The sequence below is a fragment of the Eimeria necatrix genome, genomic scaffold, assembly GCF_000499385.1.
Source record: "Eimeria necatrix Houghton genomic scaffold, Enh_scaff3, whole genome shotgun sequence".
In the NCBI taxonomy this organism is placed as follows: Eukaryota; Apicomplexa; class Conoidasida; order Eucoccidiorida; family Eimeriidae; genus Eimeria; species Eimeria necatrix.
In genome coordinates this window covers 86,372-108,734 of record NW_013655295.1, presented here as the reverse complement: position 1 = coordinate 108,734, position 22,363 = coordinate 86,372, and the positions used below count along the sequence as shown (strand labels likewise).

At 51.6% G+C, this 22,363-nt stretch overlaps 3 protein-coding genes across 3 annotated transcripts; 2 read left to right on the top strand and 1 right to left on the bottom strand.

Moving 5' to 3' along the window:
• Nucleotides 1-5,563: 5,563 nt before the first annotated feature.
• Nucleotides 5,564-14,189, top strand: ENH_00050790 (zinc finger (CCCH type) protein, putative; the record flags this gene model as incomplete). The annotated part of the gene is made up of 11 exons (XM_013585239.1): nucleotides 5,564-6,053; nucleotides 6,171-7,155; nucleotides 7,361-7,444; nucleotides 7,612-7,702; nucleotides 7,851-7,949; nucleotides 8,115-8,232; nucleotides 8,397-8,472; nucleotides 8,694-8,981; nucleotides 9,223-13,401; nucleotides 13,543-13,777; nucleotides 14,118-14,189. 11 exons carry the CDS (start codon nucleotides 5,564-5,566, stop codon nucleotides 14,187-14,189), a joined length of 6,717 nt encoding a protein of 2,238 aa, XP_013440693.1.
• A 1,783-nt stretch (nucleotides 14,190-15,972) lies between these two features.
• On the top strand, nucleotides 15,973-20,716 carry ENH_00050780 (leucine carboxyl methyltransferase, putative; the record flags this gene model as incomplete). The annotated part of the gene is made up of 12 exons (XM_013585238.1): nucleotides 15,973-16,729; nucleotides 17,381-17,706; nucleotides 18,096-18,169; nucleotides 18,356-18,399; nucleotides 18,555-18,601; nucleotides 18,747-18,814; nucleotides 18,942-19,005; nucleotides 19,285-19,395; nucleotides 19,554-19,615; nucleotides 20,133-20,226; nucleotides 20,451-20,540; nucleotides 20,657-20,716. The coding sequence occupies 12 exons, from the start codon at nucleotides 15,973-15,975 to the stop codon at nucleotides 20,714-20,716; spliced, it is 1,797 nt and encodes a 598-aa protein (XP_013440692.1).
• A 32-nt stretch (nucleotides 20,717-20,748) lies between these two features.
• On the bottom strand, nucleotides 20,749-22,357 carry ENH_00050770 (aldo/keto reductase family oxidoreductase, putative; the record flags this gene model as incomplete). Its single annotated transcript, XM_013585237.1, has 3 exons — nucleotides 20,749-20,901; nucleotides 21,416-21,793; nucleotides 21,947-22,357. 3 exons carry the CDS (start codon nucleotides 22,355-22,357, stop codon nucleotides 20,749-20,751), a joined length of 942 nt encoding a protein of 313 aa, XP_013440691.1.
• Between the last annotated feature and the right edge of the window lie 6 nt (nucleotides 22,358-22,363).

Here is a 22,363-nt window from a genome sequence, read left to right as displayed (position 1 = left end):
GACGTGCGTTCACGTCTGCTGCCATGAGCATCGCCGACTCCTGCTCGCCCGAATGAGAAGAAGGAGGAAAATTGTGCCTTGTAGATGATAATAAATGCGTTTATTGAAAAAGATAATCATAGAACGTTATGCGGTAAGGGGCATCGACCCGTAGGGGAGTCTAAGGACAGATCGGCTGTCGGCGGCAGAGCGCAACCCGATGAGGCGACGGCGCACGGCGTTGCCTGCCTAGCCACTTCTTGTCTGTCCCCTTCATTCCAGCACCATGTGCATTTATTTATCCCCTCAAGCGCTGGAGCACTCTGATTATTACTTTTTCGCCGAAGAAATGCAAGCGTGGCAGCTGTCTGGGCACCGCTTAGGCACCGTTTTGCTTTTGCGAGACACGAACACAAGCGATGCTCAGCGGCTTTACTCACTACCTGCCCAGCAGCTATTCAAATCGCCTCTATTTGGGCTGTATGTGAGCTCTAGCAAAAAAATTTACCGTGAATGGAGCGCAGCAGTCAGCACAAACGCAACACTTAAACAGGGGCGCAGTTCACACCGCGCTCGGCCATGTGTTCTGGAGGCACTGCTAGGAATGAACCGAGCTGTTCTAGTCACTGCAAAACCTACTATAAAAAACAAATCGAGTATGTAGTTAATAGTAATCGACACATATAACATGCTAGGAGCAAAGTTAACTTGAAGGGCAAGGAATCGCCCAAGTAAGAGGCGCCAGAAGCAAAAGCAAGCCCATATCCGAATGTGTTAGTGTCTAAGCACTGCCACGCGACTAGCCTCTTCCATCAACCCCACTTCCGTAATGCTCAAAGGAATGACTCAGAGAGAGGACTCAACGCATTTGACATTGTAGGGCTTTTAACGGAGTGCTTTCCATCTGTCCATACAATCAAGGACTCCGCCAGTGGCAGCCACGAGAACTGTATTGCGTAGACGCAGTCAGCGACAAGTACTACGAGTCTCCACGTACAAAACGAGACCTTGTGGCTTCGCACTAAGATAATGTGCGTCGACAGTTCAGGCCCAAGGCTCTGCACCCTCACCAGATGCTACACGACACATGAAAATTAGCGACCAGTCGATTGACCGTAAAGTTGATCGGTTTGCAGAGAGTCTTCGCAACATTCGAGCACTTGAATTTCCCGATTTTAGTGTCGATTCTTGCAGAATAGTTGCTGGCCAAGACTTTGCGCTCACGGCTGATCGCGTCGCGAGGTACAAGAGACTGATCACGCCATTAAGTGAAACTATGTCTGTCGACAGAATAAGAGCCAAGTAGGACAAACTCTCCCGATGCAGAGCTCACGAAGCGGGCAATTTAACTCGATAACAAGAATGCAACCCAAGGAAATGAATAACCGCCGATGCGCAGCGGTCGCAAGGTCCTGGTAGCTAGGACTCTTGCTATCTGCAGAAAATACGAAAGATTTTAGTTTAGCCTCATTTTATGTACTTCAAGCGGCTCAGGCATTTTTTGGTTGCTTTCTTGGGTCACAACTCTTTACGAGATTCGCTTGGGGGACAAAATCGGAAGGCCACGTCTCTAAATGAGCAGATGATGCGGATTTCTGTTTGACTTTTCGAGCACTTGCTTCTATGGCAATCCTTTCCTTGTTGTCCTACTCGAGCAAGCGTGGATACTGCCCGTCGCCTAGCTCCCCCATCTCCAGATTCTTGTGGCTGCTTGCATTCCTTCTTGTTTTGAAAAGTGAAGTGTACTTAGTAGCAGCAATCACTGTTGTCTGAGTAAAGCTGAAGCCTGCGGACTGCAGCGGGGTACTGTGGACAGACACTGCATAGGTGCAGACAGCCCACTAATAAGTTTTCCGCAGCTCGTCTGCACTCACCCGCCATGTATCGGCCGGTGTATTTGCTAGCAAGCAGGTTTCTACTTGTATTGCGACTATTACATCAGTCCCAGATCCGTTGCAGGTATGTCGTTTTCTGAAGTAGGAAAACAATCGGCCTCTGCCACCATGATTAGCTGCGACGCAGAATTCCCAGAAAGTCACAAGCTCTGCAAGAGTCCAGAGTGCCTATAGTTATTTACAGACAGCATTTCGAATGGCCTGCTCTTTGTGCCGTACACACACGTGTTTGCTTGTGTACATCTTCGCTCATTTATTTTGCAGTGCAGCATTTCCCAGTGGAATGTCAGGTAATAGTCTTTTCAAAAGACGGGCACGCGACTATGGAAGGCTACCTGGTGTATGGTTGCTGCGCCTGACCTCCCTCACTCGAGATAAATTGCAAAACAGGTGACCGACTTTGCACTAATGCGCTCCGACAAACAGAGTATTGAGACACAAGAGGCTCACCTAAAAGAGCATTTCTCTTATCTGGTCTAGGCTTCAGCCGCAGATGGGAAAGAAACACTTTAAACATATTTGACAACTGTGGAATGACTCTCATTTGGTCTTCGGAACATTTCCCATCTATCATAGTTACGGTACATTATGTATTTAATACTACTGTAACGATCCACTAGTTTTATGCTTTGCGTAATTTCATTATTCTGTTAATCTGGCTCCTTTGCACGAGTAGATACAACATGAATCGTCCGTGACTTCGCCTTGTTGAGCGCAATATTTGAAGATGAGCTCAGCCTTTAACGTTTCATCACTTCCGAGCGACATCAGATGCGACCTTAATATTATTTAGATACGTCAAGGTGCGCACAGACGAGCAGCAGGTGCTCGATATGCTTCTGGCGGTGCCGTACATGGATATACAATGATTACCTGCCACCGGTAATTTCAGTTATACTCACAAGCAGGCGTTGTCGTTGGAGCTCCAAGCCCTACGCTGCTGCGGAGGCGGAAAAAGAAACGGCTCACCGCCTCAAGTGTCCCTGGTAGTTCTGCCCGTGACACTGCTTGCTTATCTGATTGGTCGACCACTGGGATTTTGTGTCGTCCGAAACTCTCTAAGTTTTAATCCTGAGCCACTCTTGCTCGTGTGGGAGTAACCACCAGTTCAACTTGGGGGGCAAGATGGAAGTGCAGTTATGGAGAGGAACGGATGCGCCCCGCTAGCTGGAGCGTCGCAACTATTTTATGAACAATTCTGCACTGTGAAAAACCTCTGTGAGCCATAGAAAAGAAACAGATGGAACTGGATTTCTGTTGGCGTGTTCTGGAGCTCGGGAAATAGTCCTGAAACTTTACATAGCAGGAATGTACCACATTCTTAATGCCTCTCTCTATCTGCGTCGCTGCTTTCCAGTTCCTCTTCCCATACAGATTTGCGTACATATACAGACCCTTTTGCCTACACAGAGTTCGCATACACTGCGCATATACAGCTCCTTTTAAAGTGCTCAGTATCACCTCTGGCGCGCATCAAGCTGGCGCGAACGCTATTCTGTGTGCGGAGTGCTGGCAGTGTCTGGTCAACACTGACCCACAGTGACAAGCTGTCAAGTAAATAATGAGCCTATTTCCCAGGAAATACAAGTTGCTACAGCGCGGAGACATCGCAGCAAGTTGTTGTGGCATACACCGCAGGCAGATCCGCTTAGTCGTGGAGTTGGTGAGGGCGCTGCGCTATTATGCGTGACAATGACGTACGTGAAACTCGAATGATGCCTAATAAGCTATATAGATCCACACGAGCTGGTTCTATGGCTGCGATGTAGCACAGAATACGGTATGGTTGGCACGGCGCAGTGCAGAGCATTGGGCGATCAGCTCCGTAGTTCATAATCGCCACTGCTGTATCTCAGTTTAAAATTCATTATTCCGGACACTTACGATGTTTTTTGGTTTCCAAATCACAAACATATTACTTTGATAGAAAAAAGTTTACATTATTCAGTGGTAGGGTTGTAGCTATCACTGCTGCATTGTCAGGCAGCACTAGACGTGCCTGTGCAGCGACCGCTGCCGCCTGCCAGGTGGTAGGCTTCGTACGGCACGGCCAGTTGAAGTTACCGTAGCCGAAAGCTGAACTAAATTATTTGCTTTATTTTGTCTATCCCTCGGGAGGTTTTTTCAGCACATTTTGTGCTCATCTTGTTTTGTTGTTGCTGCGGTTTCACATCAGCTCCCCCCTGCGCCGCGGCCCCCCGCCAATCGACTTCTGCGAGCGGCTCGCCGTCCGCCCAGTTTCGCCGCTTGAGGAACAGCGCCGACAAATTTACTTGTGAAAGCTTAAATTCATTCCTTCATTGTTTGATTTAGAACTGTTGGAGCTCGAAGTGGGTAGTGCGTGGTCTTGCACCGCGGCAACTGGCTGCGCAATAGCGGCGGCAGCCGACAGCTCACCGCGAAGTGCCGGCAATCGATTCGGAATACACACGTGGGTGCATGCATTCGCCTTCTAGCTGTTTAATTCAGGTAGACGGGGCAATTTTTAAAGCCCCTGCAGGATTTCAGCAGCGACCCATCGGCGCCGAGGTGACAGCCGGACTCCTCCGGGCGCTGGCCGAGGACAGGCAAAGTAGGCAAGTGAAGCCGCCGATCCGGAAATTTGTTTCAAACTGGAGTCATTCTACTTCTTATATATCCAATTTGAGTGGATGTGAGCCCCAAGCAGCTGCCAATAGACATTGTGTCCGCGCTAGCTTCACCCGCGGCAAGACCACTAACGTCAGATCGTTCAGGTGTACGGGTCGCGCCCCATAGAAACAGGCTGACGGGCTGCGGCAAGGGTTCTGCGGGTTCTCTAAAGCTTCAGTACAATCGTCTTCATACGTTTTGGTCGTAGGAAGTCATGTCACGCCTCCTCACAGGCTGGCCGTGTCTCACGAGCCGCACTGCGGCACCAGGTGCTTTCAACAACCAAACCCTATCCTATATCTTGCTGAAATTCAACACGAGACCTTCGCGGATCTCTAAACAGGCTTCGGGCCACATAACAGGTCACCCACAGCATCGCTGAGAAAACCAGGGCAGACAGAAACGGCTAGGCAGCCATCTCGCTGCGTAACGTCGCGGCTCCTCACGCGGCCACCCGCAGCGCTTACGGCTGTCATCGCATACCGCAAAGGATTTTAGAAACCTGTTTATTTGCCTAAAAGCGCAGGAAACCGCAGCCAGTTGCAGTGGCTTTTCTAGGTCGGCCGTAAATATCGTGGAGCGGCGCTCCTCTCATCTGCTGCCGGCGTCAGCTGTGGGTTGAGTGCCTCAAGAGACCTTAAATCGCATCGCATCCGCATATCGGAGGCTATCACTTTGTTTTTTGCATCCCGTAAGGCCAGGGAACTCAGTGGGCGGCTTTAGGTGTTTGCCGCGTAGTCAGGCCCAGTGGTCTCCTTGGAGGGGGTTGCGCTTTCTGTTTTCAGCGTGCCTTTCGTTGCGCAGATTTGTTTCGCGTGGGGCCAATCGTGCGTTTGTCGTAGATCGGCAAAAGTGGTATTGTTTGATTGGGCTTGCGAGGAAATCGCAGGCACTCCAACGGTTTTATAGATCGGCGCCTCAAGCCGCGCCACGAGGTTTGATAGGAGAATCCAAGGGAATTTAATTGTACCAATTGATTATTTACACAGCTAAGCTCGCGAGCCTCGCGACTTGACAGACACAAACGCAAAACACGTCAGTCACCTTAATCTGACGAGATGCAAGGCGGAGCAGCGGGAGAAGCGCTGCACGCTGCAGGCCTGGCCGCGCTGAGCTCAGGCAGCAGACCCTCGAAACCCTCATCCAAAGCAGTGGAAAGGGAGGCTCCTCTCTCAGGGTTTACTTCGTACCGTACAGTGGCCGCGCGCGCTCTGAAGGAAGAAGGTAAAGCCAGGGTAAACGTGCCTGCAGAGCTCCCTGAGACAGTGCCAGCCAAGGGCCGAGGGGGAACCTCACGTTCGGCCGAAAAACACGGGAAGGAGGGAAGAGGCAGAAGTAACAAATCGGGGGGCCCAAAAGATGCCAGTGCGTTCTCCTGTAACTCGAACAAATCAGACAAAAAAAATTACGAGCAAGAGAAACGGCTGCAGGAGGAAATTAGGCTGCTCTGCTCGCTGCCCGTCTTGGATGAAAAACTTGAGAGCCCCCAAGAACTACTGAGGCTCAAGACACTCTTCGTAGGAGAAATAAGCAATGGCATCCCAAGACGTAAGTCTGAATGCCTTTTAGACCGAAGCTACACTGCCCAATAGATATAATATGGATAGGGATGTAGCCCTTAGTAGCGCAGAGCGTTCTTTGTATCCTTGTGCCATATTTCCTCAGGGCGCCCCCCCGTGGACGAAACTACAGGGCGGCTGCTTTACTGGGATCGGCGTTGCTATTCATTTGATACTGGAGGAGCCAACTGCGCATCTGGTCTGAGTTGCATCTTCTGTCATACAGCAGAGGAGCTATTACTGCATCCTGCGCGCTTCCGGTCGGAGCTAATCACCTCCAGCACAGAAAACGCCTGGCACTGCGCTACATCGATAGCTGAGCTGCGCCTGAGGGCCCCGGAGGCATATGGGCTGGATGCTCACTTGAGGCGTCTACACGGGAAACAGACACAAGAGGCAGGATTGGCGTCAGACAGCAATTGCAGACAAAACTCCGATAGACCAAAGGGAAAACAACTATGTGCAGGTAACATGCCGCAAACGCCAAAAAAAACGCAGCTCACGAAGCAACAGAGGCAGCAGCAGCAGCAGCAGCTGTCTAGGCAGAACTCAGGAGGCGGCACGACAAAGGAGGGACGGCAAACACAACAGAAGATTAAACAGGCTCTACCGGAAGATGGCAGGGCGTATAGCAGCAGTAGCACTGAAGTGAACAGCGTCGAAGACTCCTGTGGTAGCAACTCAGGATGCTGCAGCGGCGCGGACTGCGGCATTCTGTGTGAGATGACTGGCAGCAGCTCACCCGTACATGACAGTGTAAACATGCTGGTAAAGAGCCCTAGCAGCAGCGGATTCAAGACGAAGCTGACGTCGCATCTTGATTCCTCAGATACAATGCATGTCGTGAAAATAAGCCGAAATGAGCCCCCATCCCCTGCAGGCAGCAACAGCAGCGGCAGCGGCAAAGGAGTGGAAGAGATTGCGGTTACACCGTCCGGAGGGAAAAGCACTCGACTGGCATTCAACTGGCCCGATAGTGACGGGTCACTGAACCTTTCTTCTTTCAAGGTCTTTCCATGCCGCCATAAACACTCTGTGTCTCATGACAAGAAATACTGTCCGTTTTACCATAACTTCAGAGACAAGAGAAGGTAAGCAGAAAGAGACATGCAAACCTTGAATCCTCCTTCAAATTCTCCAAGTCACCACACTGGTTGTTCGCTGTTCACAGCAGCTCGCTTTGCATTTGTCCCCGAGTGAACAGGAAAGTTAGCTTGAAAATTGGGGTCTTGGAGCTTAAGATTTCAGCGTTTCATTGCAGACGGCTTAGGTGCTGTGCGTTACTTGCTGCTGCAGATTTCCTGTCACATACCGGGCAGAACAGTGCGAAGAGCACTTCGACCTAGACTCCTCATCGCTGCAGTGCTCCAAGGGAGATGCGTAAGTCTGCAGTCTGCACTGCGCAGCTAATAACAAGTGGCGGGGAGAACAAGGGACGCTGTGTATTTGCCGTGCACTACGATCTTGCCAAGCGAAAGCGTTTGGTGCAGCCTTTGAGGCTCAATCTGACTCAATGTGCACACGTGTGTTTTTTTTTCTGTACGAAGTTGCGACAAAAGCCACAACCGACACGAGCTCCTCTATCATCCGAGTATATTTAAACAAAGATTCTGCTCATCATACGCCACGCGAAACGGAGTACGACTTCCTTAGACTTTTGCTTGTCTGATAGGCTGCTGATTGCTTGCTTGCTTGCGTAGACGAATAGAAAGTTTGAAAGCAAGAGTAGCAGGTATAGGCTTTTGACCTCCGCTGCTGTATCCTGGCATTGTGCCTTTTCCCGCAGACTGAAAGATGCGGTAGAGGACACTTCTGCGCGTTTGCGCATACCCGAGAGGAGGTCCGCGCACCCCTTTTTACAGTGCAGGAGGAAACGTGCCCATCGGTAAGTAAAACAAGAACACGACGGACAACCTAGTCAAGCCATGTGACTTAACACATTCGGAGTAAACGTACTAGCCCTTGGGCAGAGTCAACTGCCTGCAGATGCACGAAACCAAGAAGTTGATGGCGATACGTGGATTTTGCTTGTGATTTTGTGCTCTTGCAGAGTGACTTCTTCATGCAACATTTCAAAACCGTATGGTGCCCCTACGGAGTACAACACGACTGGTATACATGCGTCTACGCCCACACGTATCAGGACTGCCGACGGTCGCCTCAAGTTGGTAAGTTGAAGTACGGCTGACCGCCTGCAAAACGTTAGCGCTTCTGTGTGGAAGATGGGATACAAATACGTACGTTAGCTATCAGCTGCTCTCATGCGCAGTGGTTATGAAATGGCACCGGCTAGATCGATGCATTCTATATGCTCAAGCTTGCGTACCTTCAGGCTACGGTAGCGAGCCCTGCCCCGCCTGGAATAAGGATGTCCATTCCGCCGACTACAGTAGACGGTGCCCTCACGGGTAAGTCAAAATGGGTTTCTTAATCTTGCTGAGCTAAGTGGCACACTGTCAGCCATCGCGACTCCTGCCTGCGTGTGAACCCAGGATTTTTTCTTGACTCTTGATTTGTACGCACGCCAGACATGTGTCTTCCTAATCTTTTATGCAGGGCGGCACTGAGCGCTGTAAAAGGCAGAACACAACTGCGTTCGTATCATTCAAGTCCTGTTGTGTTTACGCAGAACCCTCTGCCCGTACTCGCATGGAAGCAAGGAACAACTCTACCATCCATCTTATTACAAGACAATGCCGTGCATGGATTACAGGTCTAAGGACCGCAACGGGAACAGTTGCCCTCGAGGCGTTCTTTGTGCATTCTACCACGAAGCTAGCGAGCGCCGCTGGCCCGTGAGAATGGCCATTGACTACAGCTCGCCACTGCCGCCCCAAAGAAATGCAGCTTTGCAACCTCAATTCCTGCGGCCTCCCCTCTTTAATCTCGACGACTTTGAAGCCTTTGGACACACCAGGTACAGATTATATGGCTGAGCTGAGGTACAGACACCCTTTGGGGTTCGTGCACGACTTTGGAGGAAAGCACGGCAACGGCTGTTCGCTACAGCCGTAGCTCTTACTGTCTGCAATGCGTATATTTTAGCGTGTGGAATATGCTCTACAAGCATTTGTACATGCTTGCACATACGGATGCACGTATACACATTCCACCGTCGAAAGCGGTGCATTTTTCGTGTTTCTGGCCGTGTGGTTCAGCCGCAAGACAAATGCAAGAAAGGAAATGGCAACCCCTGATGCCTCGAACAGCAATCGGCGCAATGGAGGCCCTAGAAAGGGCGACGGCACTTCAGCAACGACTTTGAAGTCGCCTGCGTCTGGCCTTAGACGGCGGCTGCTTGAACAGCAAGCAAACACTGGAGCTGTGAACACGCCTACCAGCTACGGGCTGGACAACGACCACCAACGTCAGCAACAGCAGCAGCAGCAGCAACAGCAGCAGCAGCAACAGCAGCAGCAGCAGCAGCAGCAAATGCAGCGCCTGGTGATGCAGCGGCAGTCGAACTGCGGGAGTTTCCAGGAAACAATTAACAGGAACACCGCTTCGGCGTTTTCTCCTGGCTCCGACTTCAAGCAACAACAACAGCACCAACAGACACAGCAGCATGACCAGCTTGCTGAGGCTCAGGCGATATCCATTGCAGCAGACCTCTCGGCTCTGAATATGGGATCATCTCAGTGGCAACCAGAAGTGCACCAGCAAAGCTTTCAAGCTGCTGACTTAGCAGACAACTTTAAATTCGATATTGGCCCTGGCGGCAGCACATCCTGCCTGCCCTTCGGTCAGCAGCAGCAGCTTGTACAACAGCAGCAGCAGCAGCGGGCTCTGCAGCATCTTACAGCCGGCTTGACTGCGCCAGACAACAACATGGGCCGTTCTCCCTACAATTCGTGGATTGCGCAGCACATCACAGAAGAGTCACCTGCAGATTCCTCCTCCAGCCGACCAGTGCGGGAGAGCCCCGCAGGACCAGGGCAATCGAGTCTCTTGTTTCCTAATCACGATTCGATAAAATGTCCATACACCTCTCGCGTGCAACAGCAAGGTGAGCGATTGTACGGCGGCGCTGCGATTCCCAGTGGTCTCCTGGCCCCCTCCCCTTGGCGGGAGTCTCCAGGAGAGGCTGAATCACTGTCGGCGCCAAGTCCACCAGAACTGCTGAAAGTGCGGCACAACGCTGGAGTGATTCCATCCTTGGAGCCGCAGCATGGAAGCAGCACGGAAGCACCTGCAGCTTGCAGTGTTGGACTGTTTGACAGCAGCGGTGTGTGGGCAACAACAAAGCCTGAGCTTTGCATAGGTGAGGGCACTGAATTAGGCTCCTGTCTGAGACCGCCAAAAGACCGCAGCAGCAATGACGCGGCTGACGTGCTCCTGAAGATGCTTGGCAGAGCGTCTCACGCTTGCAGTGTGAACGCAAGCTCTCCCCTCCACGGCGCAGAGGGGGCTGCCCTTGTGTCGAGCGAAGAGGAGCTGTCAGAATCGGCCTCTCGGCTGCCACCGATCCCACCTCCAACTCTGCACTGGTATTGCCAGCCAACAACCGAAGATGAGTTTAGCAGGAGCAGCAGCAGCAGCAGTAGCTACGGCGTGCAGCGGCAGCAGCAAATGGCCTCTCCTGCACTTGTCGCTGAGCAGACAGAAGAGCTGCTGTACGAACAGGAACACGGGTTGGGAAACTCCGGTGAAGAAAGCTTTTTTTGCTCCATGAGCCTACAGAAACTGGTAGCCTTCGACTCTGCCTCCGCCCTAGACAGACTCGACCCACAAGGAGGAGGAATCACAACACCCCCTTTGTCCTTTCCCATCGGTGCGGGGCTGTCTGCAGCTGCCTGCAGCCTCATCTCAGGCAGTGTTTCTGCACGGCTGCTGGGGACCCACCTGGCGTCGGTCTACCTTGTAGCTGCCAACCACTCTCACCAGCAGCGGCTGGCGCTGCGCCTGGTCAACGCGCGGGCCTGCCCGAAACTGCTGCTACTGCACGGGTCAACAGGATCTGACAGCCTGAAAGCGCAGCTGCAGAATAGCAGTGGACTCTCTGGCTACTCTCTTGTGTCTTGGGGCACCAACGGTGATGGAAGCTTTGCCTTTTGGAGGGCGGCGGGTGCCGCATTGAGCTTCCAACAGCAGCCTAACGGGATCGAGGAGATAACGGAGCTCCTGGAGCAAGCAGCAGCATGCGGGTCTTGTGTGTTTCTGCTGTACGTACACTCCAACGAAGAGGAGTTGAGTGCAGCTTGCATCCAACTCGCCAACTACTGCGCCAGTGAACAGGTTGTGGCTGCCAAGGCGCGGCTGTTTCTCCTGCATCTTTGTGTCGGACCGCCTTCAAGTGCCCTTATGGGTCAAGTGCTGCGTCACGTGATATCACTCCCACTGTCGCGTCTTCAACACTGGTCGGCACTATTGAAAGACGGAAGCCCAGAAACTGGAAAGGAGCAGCAGCAGCAACAGCAGGATGAGAGAGCAAGTTCGGGACGCTTGGCTGCACCACTTCCTGTAGGGCCTGCCTTTGGTGCGGGTAAAACCGGAGGAGAGCGGCGGCTTCTGTCAGCAGATGAATTTCGTGCAGTCGTTTCCCCCACATGCTCAGCTTATAGCCTCCAGTGCATGCACGAGGATCTACACTGGGGTGATTCGCTAGAGCCAGCATTCGACGGCGAGAGATCAGTCAGCCTGCCGCTACTGCTGCGTGAACTGCGAGAAGCAGTGGCGGCTCGGGCTGAGCTGGGAGACTCCACCGTTTCCTCCATATGTGTTTTACTAGATGCCCACGACACAGCAACCTCCACCACGACAACTGCAGTATTAGAGACGCTTGCAAACAAGTGCAATGGGCCCCCAGGTTTCCTTTCGCTACCGCCGACCAAAGTCGTGGTCTGTGAAGACACTGCGTCGCTGCGGGATAGCCAACAGCTGCAACACCAACAGCAACAGCTACAACAGGAAGAACACACACTGAAACTTGTCCCTATACAAGCCGAAACTGGCGCTATAATGAGATGGAAGCAACTGTTGGGTGCCTCTGGCGTGTTCCGCTATACCACTGGAGACTATCACCAGCAGCCGCAGCAACAGATGCCGTTGTGGTCAAACTCGGGAAATTGGCGTTTAGGATCGTCTCAAGAGCAGTCAGCAGTGTTTCGACGCTTTGTAAGCGCCCAAGACAAGGATGTACTCTATGGCTTCCGGCTCCTGGCGGAGGCGCAGGCGCCTTCAAGAAGCCTCAGAGGAATCCTGCGATGCGTCAATACACTTCGACTTGAACTGGCTGATGCACCTGCGGGGGCAACTGATGCAGCAGCGGCTGTATATCTAGAGCCCCCTGCGATAGCACAGGCAGCAGAGGCTCTGTGGGTCAGCAGTCTGCAGGAACTCGTCCAGGGAAACGTACATGGGCTGAACTCCGCACTTAGCGAAGCAGTAACGGACGGATGCGATCAGCAACATGAGAAGGCGACAATATGCTGTGTATGCGGGGAAGAAGTAGAAGATCTATGTCAGCTAACAGCAGCAACAGCAGGCACGGGAGCTACAACGCTTTGCCCTCATCAGCACCACGGCAGCTGCCGAGAAGCACTGCGTGCTGGGGGTTGCTGGCCATGCCCATGCTGCATGCTTTGGCCTCTTTCGCGGTCCATCAATAACGCCGAGGAGCAGCAGGATCAGCTGCAGTCGTCGCTTCCATCTGAGAGCTTGCGTCGACTGGTTCGGAAGGTCTGCGACGCGGTAGTTGAGGCATACGGACTTTTGCAGCATCTGCACTCTGTTGCTCACGGATATATGGAGCCGCGGTGTAATTTTTTCTTTTCGGTGTTGCCCAAAGAGGTCATTGTGTCGGTGGGAAGAGAGGGTGAGATATCCGTCTGCATTGACTTGGCCTCACCACGAATCCTGCGGGCTGCGTTGCAGCCGACAGACAGCAGCAACAGCGTTGGCGGTGGCAGCAAACCCAGAGAAAGCCTCTTAGGGGCTGTTTTGGGGGAGCTGGTGTCTCTGCTGCTGACTAAAGGCATCGCAGCTAACCATCGGCTTGGCAACTCCCCTCTCGTTGACGACCTCCTTAGGACCCTTTGGCAATGCAACTCCGCCGATGCGCCACACAGCCAACAATGCGCTGCCCACCCTTTCTTCTGGTCCAGCACAGAGCGCCTCTGCTTCCTGCAGGTGGCGCTAGCGCTAGCTCACGTGCCGCAACAACAGCAGCAACATGGCAACACAGAAGGTGCGTGGGGAACTCAGCTGTCTGGGCATCTGCAAGGCGTTAGCTGTACTGGACAGTCATGGCTGCTGGAGAAGGCGCGGAAATATATTTCTGAAGTAGAAACAACCGTCGCCGGCCCTCCGGCCCTGAACCTTATGCGTATTGTCGACCTGTAAGTCAGGACATAAGTGCATGACAGATAGCGTTTGTCTACTCTCAAAAGATTGACACTGGCATGTACTGTACGTACAGCTGCAGCTGTTTATGCTTTTGGCTGTGTGGTGTTCTTGTGGCTTGTCCTTATCTTTCCCAGTCTCCGACAGCGGTGGCTCTCTTTCAGCAGCCAACTGACTTCTGACGAAGTTGAGCTGCTGTTGCAAGAGGTGGGGCTGAGCGCATCTCTGCAGCAGCAGCAGCAGCAGCAGATGATGATGCTTCTGCTGGTGCAGCATGCCGACCAAGTGATTGCGCATCACGTGGAGCTGGAGGCCCCCGAGCTTATTTTGGCGGTCTTCACGTTGGCTCGCACAGACTCCGACGTTCTTGAGGTCAGCACAATGGGCTAAAGTGAATAGATTTTACTCATGCACGTACATCATCTCCCTCTTAATGGCGCGATACAGGCACACAACGTACATTTGTTGCAAATAAGTTTACTGTCCGTCGCATACGCCTCTGATTTGATAGATCTTGTATTGACTACGGTTTTGCCGTACAGTATGTAGATACGATTGAAAGATGCAACGCTCGGGGGGTCTCAAATGTGTAGCTGCCACCCAAAGATAGGTTGCTTACGATTGTATGTGCGAGCATGCAATCTACACAAACAGGCATCTTGCATATTTGCGCAGTTCTGTATGCACTCATATTTGCTGTTTATACTTTCAGATGATGCACGCGTCGCCGTCTCTGGCCTCCCTACGCCCTGCCCTTCGCGGTGCCAAATTGGACCCGAACTAAACCCGTCAAAGACGCGAAACACCGGGTACAAAACTAACAGGCTAGCTACCTAGTTGGGAGGAACGGATCTCGTGCGCATGCAAGCAGTTTCTCTGGCTGGCATCTCCTGAAGCACTTCTGCCGAGGCTCGAAGGGGAGTTTTTTTGGTGTCCGAGTATTTGCTTGTGCAATTAGTATTGTGCGAGGTAACTCTACGATTTTAGGTCTAAACGCACAGTGGCAGTGGCCTCAACGGGTGCTTAATGTCTCCTGCTTGGGCTTGGCGCTCATCACACGTGCAAGTCTTGCTGTATGGTCTAGGTCAGCTGACTGCACTACGAAGCTCCGCACTGTGTACACGCGAAATGAAACTGCAAATAGCGCACAGCGGCTGCACATAAGCTCACCACTCTTCGAATCGAGAAGCTGTTCAGGTGTTTTATTATTGTTAGTTTTCCGGGCTTTAACTGGGTGCCCTATCCGTCGCACGCCCTGACTAAACAAGTGGCTTCCTGGGCAGATAGAGGCAGCAGCAGTCCCTAGAGTGAATTTGTGAAATGTTTTGGGTGTCTGTCTCATCAGAGCCCGAGGTATGTATTTAGGCCGCAGCGGAGGCGCTTCTCGGGTATCGCCGCAGCTGTTTTCGTAGCAGCGCAACCAAATCGTATGACCGCTGCACTTGTGCTGCTGTAGTTAGTATTTGTACATCGTAACTCGAGGTGCTCACACTCTCCTGTGTGGGTCCTCTTATCCTCAGCAGCAGAATTTTGTATTTTATATAGGTGCCCTGCAGTCAATACCGCCTGCAGGGCGTCCTTATGTATTAACTTTGCGCTGAAAGAATTTTAAGGTTTAATTTGTAGCAACACCAAATGTTGAGGTGGCGTCCCGTGAAGAACTGCAATTACGCAGTGAAAAAGGCAACATGCAGTTTCCATCGCCACACTAGTATCGCCCAGAGAGTAGCGGTTTGGGGCATTTCCCTTTAGTGGAACGTCCGAAGTCACAGAAGGTCCCTTTATTTAAAGGCTCTACGAGTGCCGCCGTCCTACTGTAGCGACAGTCTCGCCTGCACAAACAGATCTAAGATTCTTAATGAGTTGTATAATATTGAAATAAGTTGCTGTAGAGGCTCCGTAGAAGTGTACACAAGTATCGATGGAGGTGATAAAAATCTGCGCAGTGCACGCCCGGAAGGAGAGCGAAAAAAACAGCATTGCCCGACTTCACTCTCGCTTTTGTGAATACAAATTGGCCTCGTACTAAATCCGTGGTTCAGTCTAGAGAGAAAAGAGTAATTCCTGAATTCAGGTACGAATTCACTCCTGCCAGACAGCTGATGGCACGCCTTACTGCTCAGGGTGAAGCGCACATCATGTTCTTGTCTTTGCCTCTCAGTCAGCTCTAATTACAAAATACCTTACTATGTGCAACACAAAGCAGATACTTTTCTATAGCCTTAACAGGGACACCGCTCTGACCAAGGCCCCGACCTTCATGCATGCAGCTCTGCCTACCATCGTGTCTCCGTCCGTATTTGCTCGACATATAGCTTTCTGAGATGTTCCATTAGTCGAGCTTCACGGTTTTAGCTATCCTAGGGGATCAGTCTTTTCTACGGGGAGAGTATCGCTGAAATTATGACCTTTCTTACCATTCGTTGAATAGTGAGCTGCAAGCACATTGAGATCTGTTCCTCCGGAAGATCTTGTGCAACAACTGCAGACCACTGCTTTTCTTTTATACTGATCATATCCTCTATTTCCCTTTTCTCTTGGATTTCTGTCAGTGTGTATTTTCGATTATGAGGCCAGGGCAGGAGGGATGGCCACACTGCTGTCCCACCGCTCCAAAAGCGGCTCAACCGCCTCTAGGCTCTGCTGCTCTTTTTGGGAGCCCCTCTACAGCTCCTCTGCATGGCGCTAATGCAGTATCAGCTGCTGCAGTCACCTCTTCGCAAGTGGACGCATTGCAGCATCAGCAGCATTCATCGTTGGCTTGTCTGTGGGGGACTCCACGGCCGCGCCAACCTACCCCACTGCCCACCGATACGTTTCCGCGGAGACCAGGCTTTCCTCTGGGCTGTGCCGTGCAGAGGGCCGCCGATGCGGTGCATGCAGGTAGCACTGAACCCCCGATATTCCCTGGTATGCATGCATTTGAGGAGCCCGCAGCATTTGGGGTCGGCAGATGCGGCGGCGCCTCCTTAGGGACGCTGAACTCATCATGGCGGGGTACCCACTCGCCTGGATTTGGCTCTCCAGGAGTCTGTATGTCACCAAGAGCAGCCGCTGCTACAGCCAGCATTGGCGACAGAGCGTCGGCCCAATCAGGCACTTTCTGCCACTCCCCGCGGCCGCTAGGACCACTAGGGGAGGACAGAGAAACTGTGGAGGGGTGGGGCGCTAGCGGCTGGGGTGGCGACTGCGCTGGCGTTAAGCAGACCAGTGGTGATGCCGCGACTAGCAAACTGTCAGCTGCCCTCCTAGGCTATTTCCCCGACGAATTTTTGAGCCACTTCGTCACCCAGCCAATACGCATGCAGCCACTCATAAATAGAGGTGAGAAGCAGTACAAAATATACACAAGTAGGTGAGTAGGGGGAGTATCTTAGTTCAGCTGGCTGTTACTATTCCCTCCGAGCTGCATATAGGAGGATCCTGCTTTGTAAGCGTTCTCTCCGTTCTTTTCAAGCAGTAGAGAGGGATTTTTGGCTTATTTGAGGGCCGCTCCCTGGTTTGCCTTCCATTTCTAGTGCCACATTCATGTGCTCAACTTAGCGATTGGACTGGCGAACTCAGGTGTAGGTTTTTAGGCGTGGGAGCCACGCAGAATTAGTATAGGCAAGCGTTGCTCGCCAGGGTTCGAAAAATGTGGCCAAGGGGGGAAGTGGATCGAGAGCTTCAGATGTAGATAAGGAGAAATAATATGAAGTTGCAAATGGATAAAGTGGACAGGAAAAAACGTTTCAGTCGTAGACGGATAGGAAAGTTGGCAAACAGTCACACATTAACGTAGAAATGAAAGGACAAAGATGCATAGAGATCCAAGCAGATAGACCCGCAGAGATACTTATATCGGGAGATAATGTGATCTCTTTCCGCAAGCATATTTCTGCGGTTTGCTGTCTCATCGTGCATAGCTGTATATCTGTTTACTTCTCTCTTTTCAAATTTTTGTCTATGTGCTCATCATGTCTTTCTCGCTCAAAGGCTATTATTCACGAGTCGAGGCCATTCGCCGTCTCATTAAATCATTTTTAGAGGACGCTCAAAGCCTAGCCACCAAGCGGCAGTCACGGCAGCCAGCTGGGGAGGCCGAAGCCGAAATCTCTTGCAGTAACCGGGATGCTTCAGGCCAGTCGGCAGCTACTGCTGTGGTTCCCCCAGTGGGGGCGGCGCAGTGTACCTTCCAAGCACAAGAGAATGCAGCGTGCGTGGGTCAGGCAAGGGATAGCATGAATGGAGAGGGAGGCAACCCTATTGCTCAAGTTGTCAACATAGGAGCTGGGGCAGATACTACTGCTTTCTTTCTGGCGGTAGGTACTTCCTTGTCCAATAGTTTGCTTCTTTATCGAGTGGTTTATATAGGTGGATTGCTGCAGCTGCACCTTGCATTCATCTCATTGGCGTCATGGATGCACGCAACTGTCGTGCATGCATGCACTTGCCCATGCATGGGTAGATGCACACCAAGAGTGAACGGCTTGTGCATTTATCTGTCATGTGCCGTCTACGTGGCCTCTGAATACTTATTTTGTGCTTCTGTCGTTCCTTAGTGTTCGACGATTCCAGTATGTGCATTATATGCTTGCGTACGTTTGTCCCCTTCGCCCTTGCATGGGTGCACGTGCTCCCGCACAAGTTCGGGTGAGTGCAACCTGTTTATATGCTGTGCTCGATTGCGCTTTGCAAATGCTGATTGCAGCGCCAAGGCAGCGCAGTTGCGTTTGACATTGACTTTCCAGATGTTTGTCGGGAAAAAGCGGCGGTTATCCGGCGGTTTGTTCCCCTATTCTTAACCTTTTACCCAGATTTAGTTTTTGTTGTGTGCCCTCGACTGCATATAGGTTACACCTAAATATTTTTACCTTTGCGGGTATAGATACAGTTACATCTGTAGACATAATGCATGTACGTTTGATTGCCTTCAAAGCATCAGTTTTCACTGTTTGTGTTTGACCTTAGGGTTCCGGAGCTGCGCGACTGCGTTGGCGCGTCCTGTCAGTCAAGTGTGTCAGACTTCCCGTCGCGTCGACGCTTTAATATTTGTGCTTAAGTTGTTGAGGCTTAGGGTGTGCTGTTACGGTTGGGCAGCAGGGCCCATGGCCCCATGACATTCTGCCGAAACCTTTTCCAATATTCATGCTTTGTTGTGCTATCTCAGCAGCTATTGGCGACTCTTGTGTACTGCGCACGAAAAACTATCGCTTGGTGCGTTTTCTTAGAACAGTTTAGTCATTGCTCTACCTCCTACTCACCATCTTTTTGCTGCGTATACTTGGTTGCCGCTTTTGAAAGTTGACATAACAGCAGATGCGATATGCGTGTTTCCGTTCTGTTGCTGTTGCCTCTGCAGGTTGCGGTGGACATGCGAGATGTGAATGCTCTGAAAGCGGCAATGAAGAATGCGGGCTTAAGGGAAGAGTGGGTATCTGTTTAGCTGACCATAGCTGCAGTTTCTTTTCCTGATCGCTGTCAACAGTAGTGCACGGACATCAAGGCCTACCTTGTTGGATCCTATCCCTTGTGTGTGCGCCGTTTTTGTCTGCAGTCTGCCAACCCTCTTTCTGTGCGAATGCGTCCTTATTTACCTTCGTATTGAAGAGGCAGATGCGGTGAGCTCGCCCAGCATGCAGTTGTATTTCTTATACAGGTAAACAGTGAGCGACTCATTGCTAAAAGAAAACAAACTATCACAGTGCTAGTCAAAACAGTAATAACGGTGCATCCACGCAGCCAGGCTCACCAGTAACTACTATTTGCTAGATTCTTTCTGTGTCGGTTTGTCCTCCGTGACTACGGTGCCTTCGACAGCACTGAGCAAAGTCGTGTTCATGTCCAGGTCCTAGGGCTTAGGGCTTCGAATCCTGTCATCTTGCTAATTTTACGTTCAGGTGCTGCGCTGGGCATCTGCAGCCGTGCCGCTAGCCCCAAGTGCCCTCGTCATATACGAGCAGTTTAATCCAGACGACCCTTTCGGCCGCGTGATGGTCCGCAACCTGCAAGTGAGGGGACACTTCAAATGTCTTGAGTCCCTCTAAGTGTGCTGCCTTAGCCTATTGATCGCTTACTCCAACTATACTGCCTTATAACTTGGTTTACGTAATTTATTTGTGATTTTAAGGTTTAACACCAGACAAAGGATCTGATTCGGTGCTTACAGATGCGCAACTGCCCGCTGCTGACTATAAGGAAGTACCCTACGCTGAATTCACAGCGGGAACGGTAAATGGCACAGCAGTCAGCTTTCTCTTCCTCACTTTATGAGGAAAACAACGCAGTTACCTATCCCTGTTATGACCGGTGATAGTGCCCATGTTTTCCGGGGGAGAGGGAGTTGTTGGCAAGTCGGCAGGGTAGCTGAACTGCTGGTTCGTTCTGACCGCGCTCGAACGTAAAAGGCAGTGTACCTCAGTGCTGCAGCATTATTCGTTCATGCACAGTTTTACGTAGCTAGAGGTGTTCGAGAACACAGTAAGCAAGCGAGAGGAGTCTATTCCGATGTTGTATAGGGGCGTGGGGGTCAGAACGTGGATGCACATGCATGCACACTAGTTCCTTGCACATGCGCGCGTACTTGACGTCCTAAATATGCTCGTCAGCTGCACTGTAAAATGAATTGTGCGAGTCATGTACTCAATCTGTTAAACAGACAGTGCAACACCCAAAAGCGATGCGCCTCCGCGTAGAACTAAATGCGTAAATGAAGTGGTTCATTTGTTGCATGCTTCCCACTTTTTAGGTTTGCTGAACAAGGCTGGCCCGAGTGCAGCCTTGCGGACATGCGGAGAGTTTACGAAAAATTTCTCCCCGAGTCCGAAAGAAACCGCGTGCAGGTAAACGTTCGATGCGCTTGTTTTACACAAGTTGATACAAACTTGATACAAACACTTTCACAACGAACATATACGCATACACTGTTTCATTCAGTTACGCAAAATTGTGCAGCCAAGGTGATACTGTGCGGATGCCTTCGCATAAAGCTTAAAAGAGTCTGATGCTGAGAAGTCACCTTTTCAACTCTCAGCGACTGCACGAACTTCTGTCCTTATTTCTTCAGGCACTAGAAATATTTGATGAGCTGGAGGAGTGGTGGCTAATTCAGAGCCACTATTTCCTGGGTGTCCTCTTGCGCCCGGCGCCTCCTCAGGTTTGTGCTCACATCATGCATATGCGAATGCGTTGTTGCACCTGGCGCACGGTGTGGAAAGACATCTGAAAACCGCAATTCTTCCGACAGGAAACACTGTATGCTGCACTGCTCAGGTGGGGGGATCAACGCTGAGCAGTCTGGTTGGCGTGTTCGAACGAAGCGACGGGCAGTGAAGCATAAGCTCACTCGAAGCTCCGTCTTTGGGTTATTCGCTGCATGGCAACACTGCATCCAGCCGGTCGCACAAGGACTGAAGCAGAGGCATCTTGACACACTCCATGTCGTCCTCCATATGGTTCACATCTTTGGGGCCAGCCAGAGGCACAATATCACGGTGTATTAAATAGCGGAACCACAGCTGCACACCACAGCAAACATCCCAAGCCGTCACCTCGATTACTCCAATCCTAACCCTGTGTCTTTTCTCTGAGGCGCCCAAATAATGAAGCGGATCAGGGCCAGCAGCCGCTGAACCCTACCGCCATATGAGCAGCCACGTGCATGTGCATACCGCACTTCCACTGCGGGGACGGACGTCACGTCATCCACTACAACAATTCTCTGGGTGTACATACCGCGCAGCATGGCCACGCGTATTTGCTGCAGCTGGAGCACCACCACAAAACTGCGGCACCACGTTGTCTACACGCAACAGCAACTACAGCTGTTGCTACCTAGCTCTGTCTGTGCGCACAACACTACAGCTACGTGTTGTAGTTGTCAGAGTATTGGGGTGTCGCTTTGTTGCCCCCTTCGCCCGCTGCCGGCGATCCGGCAATCAAGCACGCCCCCTAGTTCCCTGGTTTTTTCCAATTCTACCAGCCCCGCCAAGCTCTATTTAATGCTGGCTTCGACACGAGTTTCTCACTGACCTGTTCTGGAGAGCATCTGAGCCTGCTGGCTATCCTGGTGATGACAGGGTTCCGCAGGATGTGGGGATTGGCCGTAAGGGTCCAGAAGCCTTGGTATACCACTTGGTTGCCGCGACACCAGGCCCTGAGCTCTGCGTCGTAGCCTGTGGCTGCGTAGAACCTGTTCTGTACAATTGCAGGTTTAACTTTGGCTGCGCTGTGCAGCTGTTGTAAGTCGCTCAGCGAGTAGCAGTTACTGATCCCCAAGACTCGCACGTAGCCGGAGTCCACGGCTGCCTCGAGACCTCTCCAGGCCTCCAAAGTCTCCTCCATGGTGTCCAGGGGAGAGTGCAGTAGCACCGCGTCAATGTAGTCCAAGCCTAGCTCCTTTAGTGAGACCTAAAATGTGCAGCGAAAGTAATAAGCGGACTAACGTGTAGGCATCGCGCCTGTCCAGGGATCTAAAAGGTTACGAACAGTTGAAGTCAATTTAAAAAGAGGAGTAAAATATACGGGTGTCTCATGCTAAGCAAGGACCAAAGAGCTGCTTACCTGTATGCTCTTCTTGACTTGTTCACGAATCGGCAGCTGGGGGTCATAGGGAATACTGTTCGGGTCTTGCCCGCCAACTGGTGTAAACTTGGTCTGTATGTACAGTTCATCTCTTTTGATATTCATTTGTGAAAACGCCTCTGATAGAGCCTCTCCTAAACCTCGCTGGTTGTAGTGCTTTGGTTGGCAAGCTGTATCGAAGCCCCTGAAACCCTCACGAAGCGCCATATGACACAGCTCCGCCGTGCTCTCTTTTTTCCAAGCAGTCCCATATATTATCCTCGGCATTTTGACGACGGGGAATTCACTGGCAAGATCTGCAGCTGCGCCAGAGCCACAACCGTTTGTCCGAGCTATGGCGCCCGCGGCGCGCAGCAAAATATACGGATTAGGGGGTTGGATGGCCCCCATTTCGAC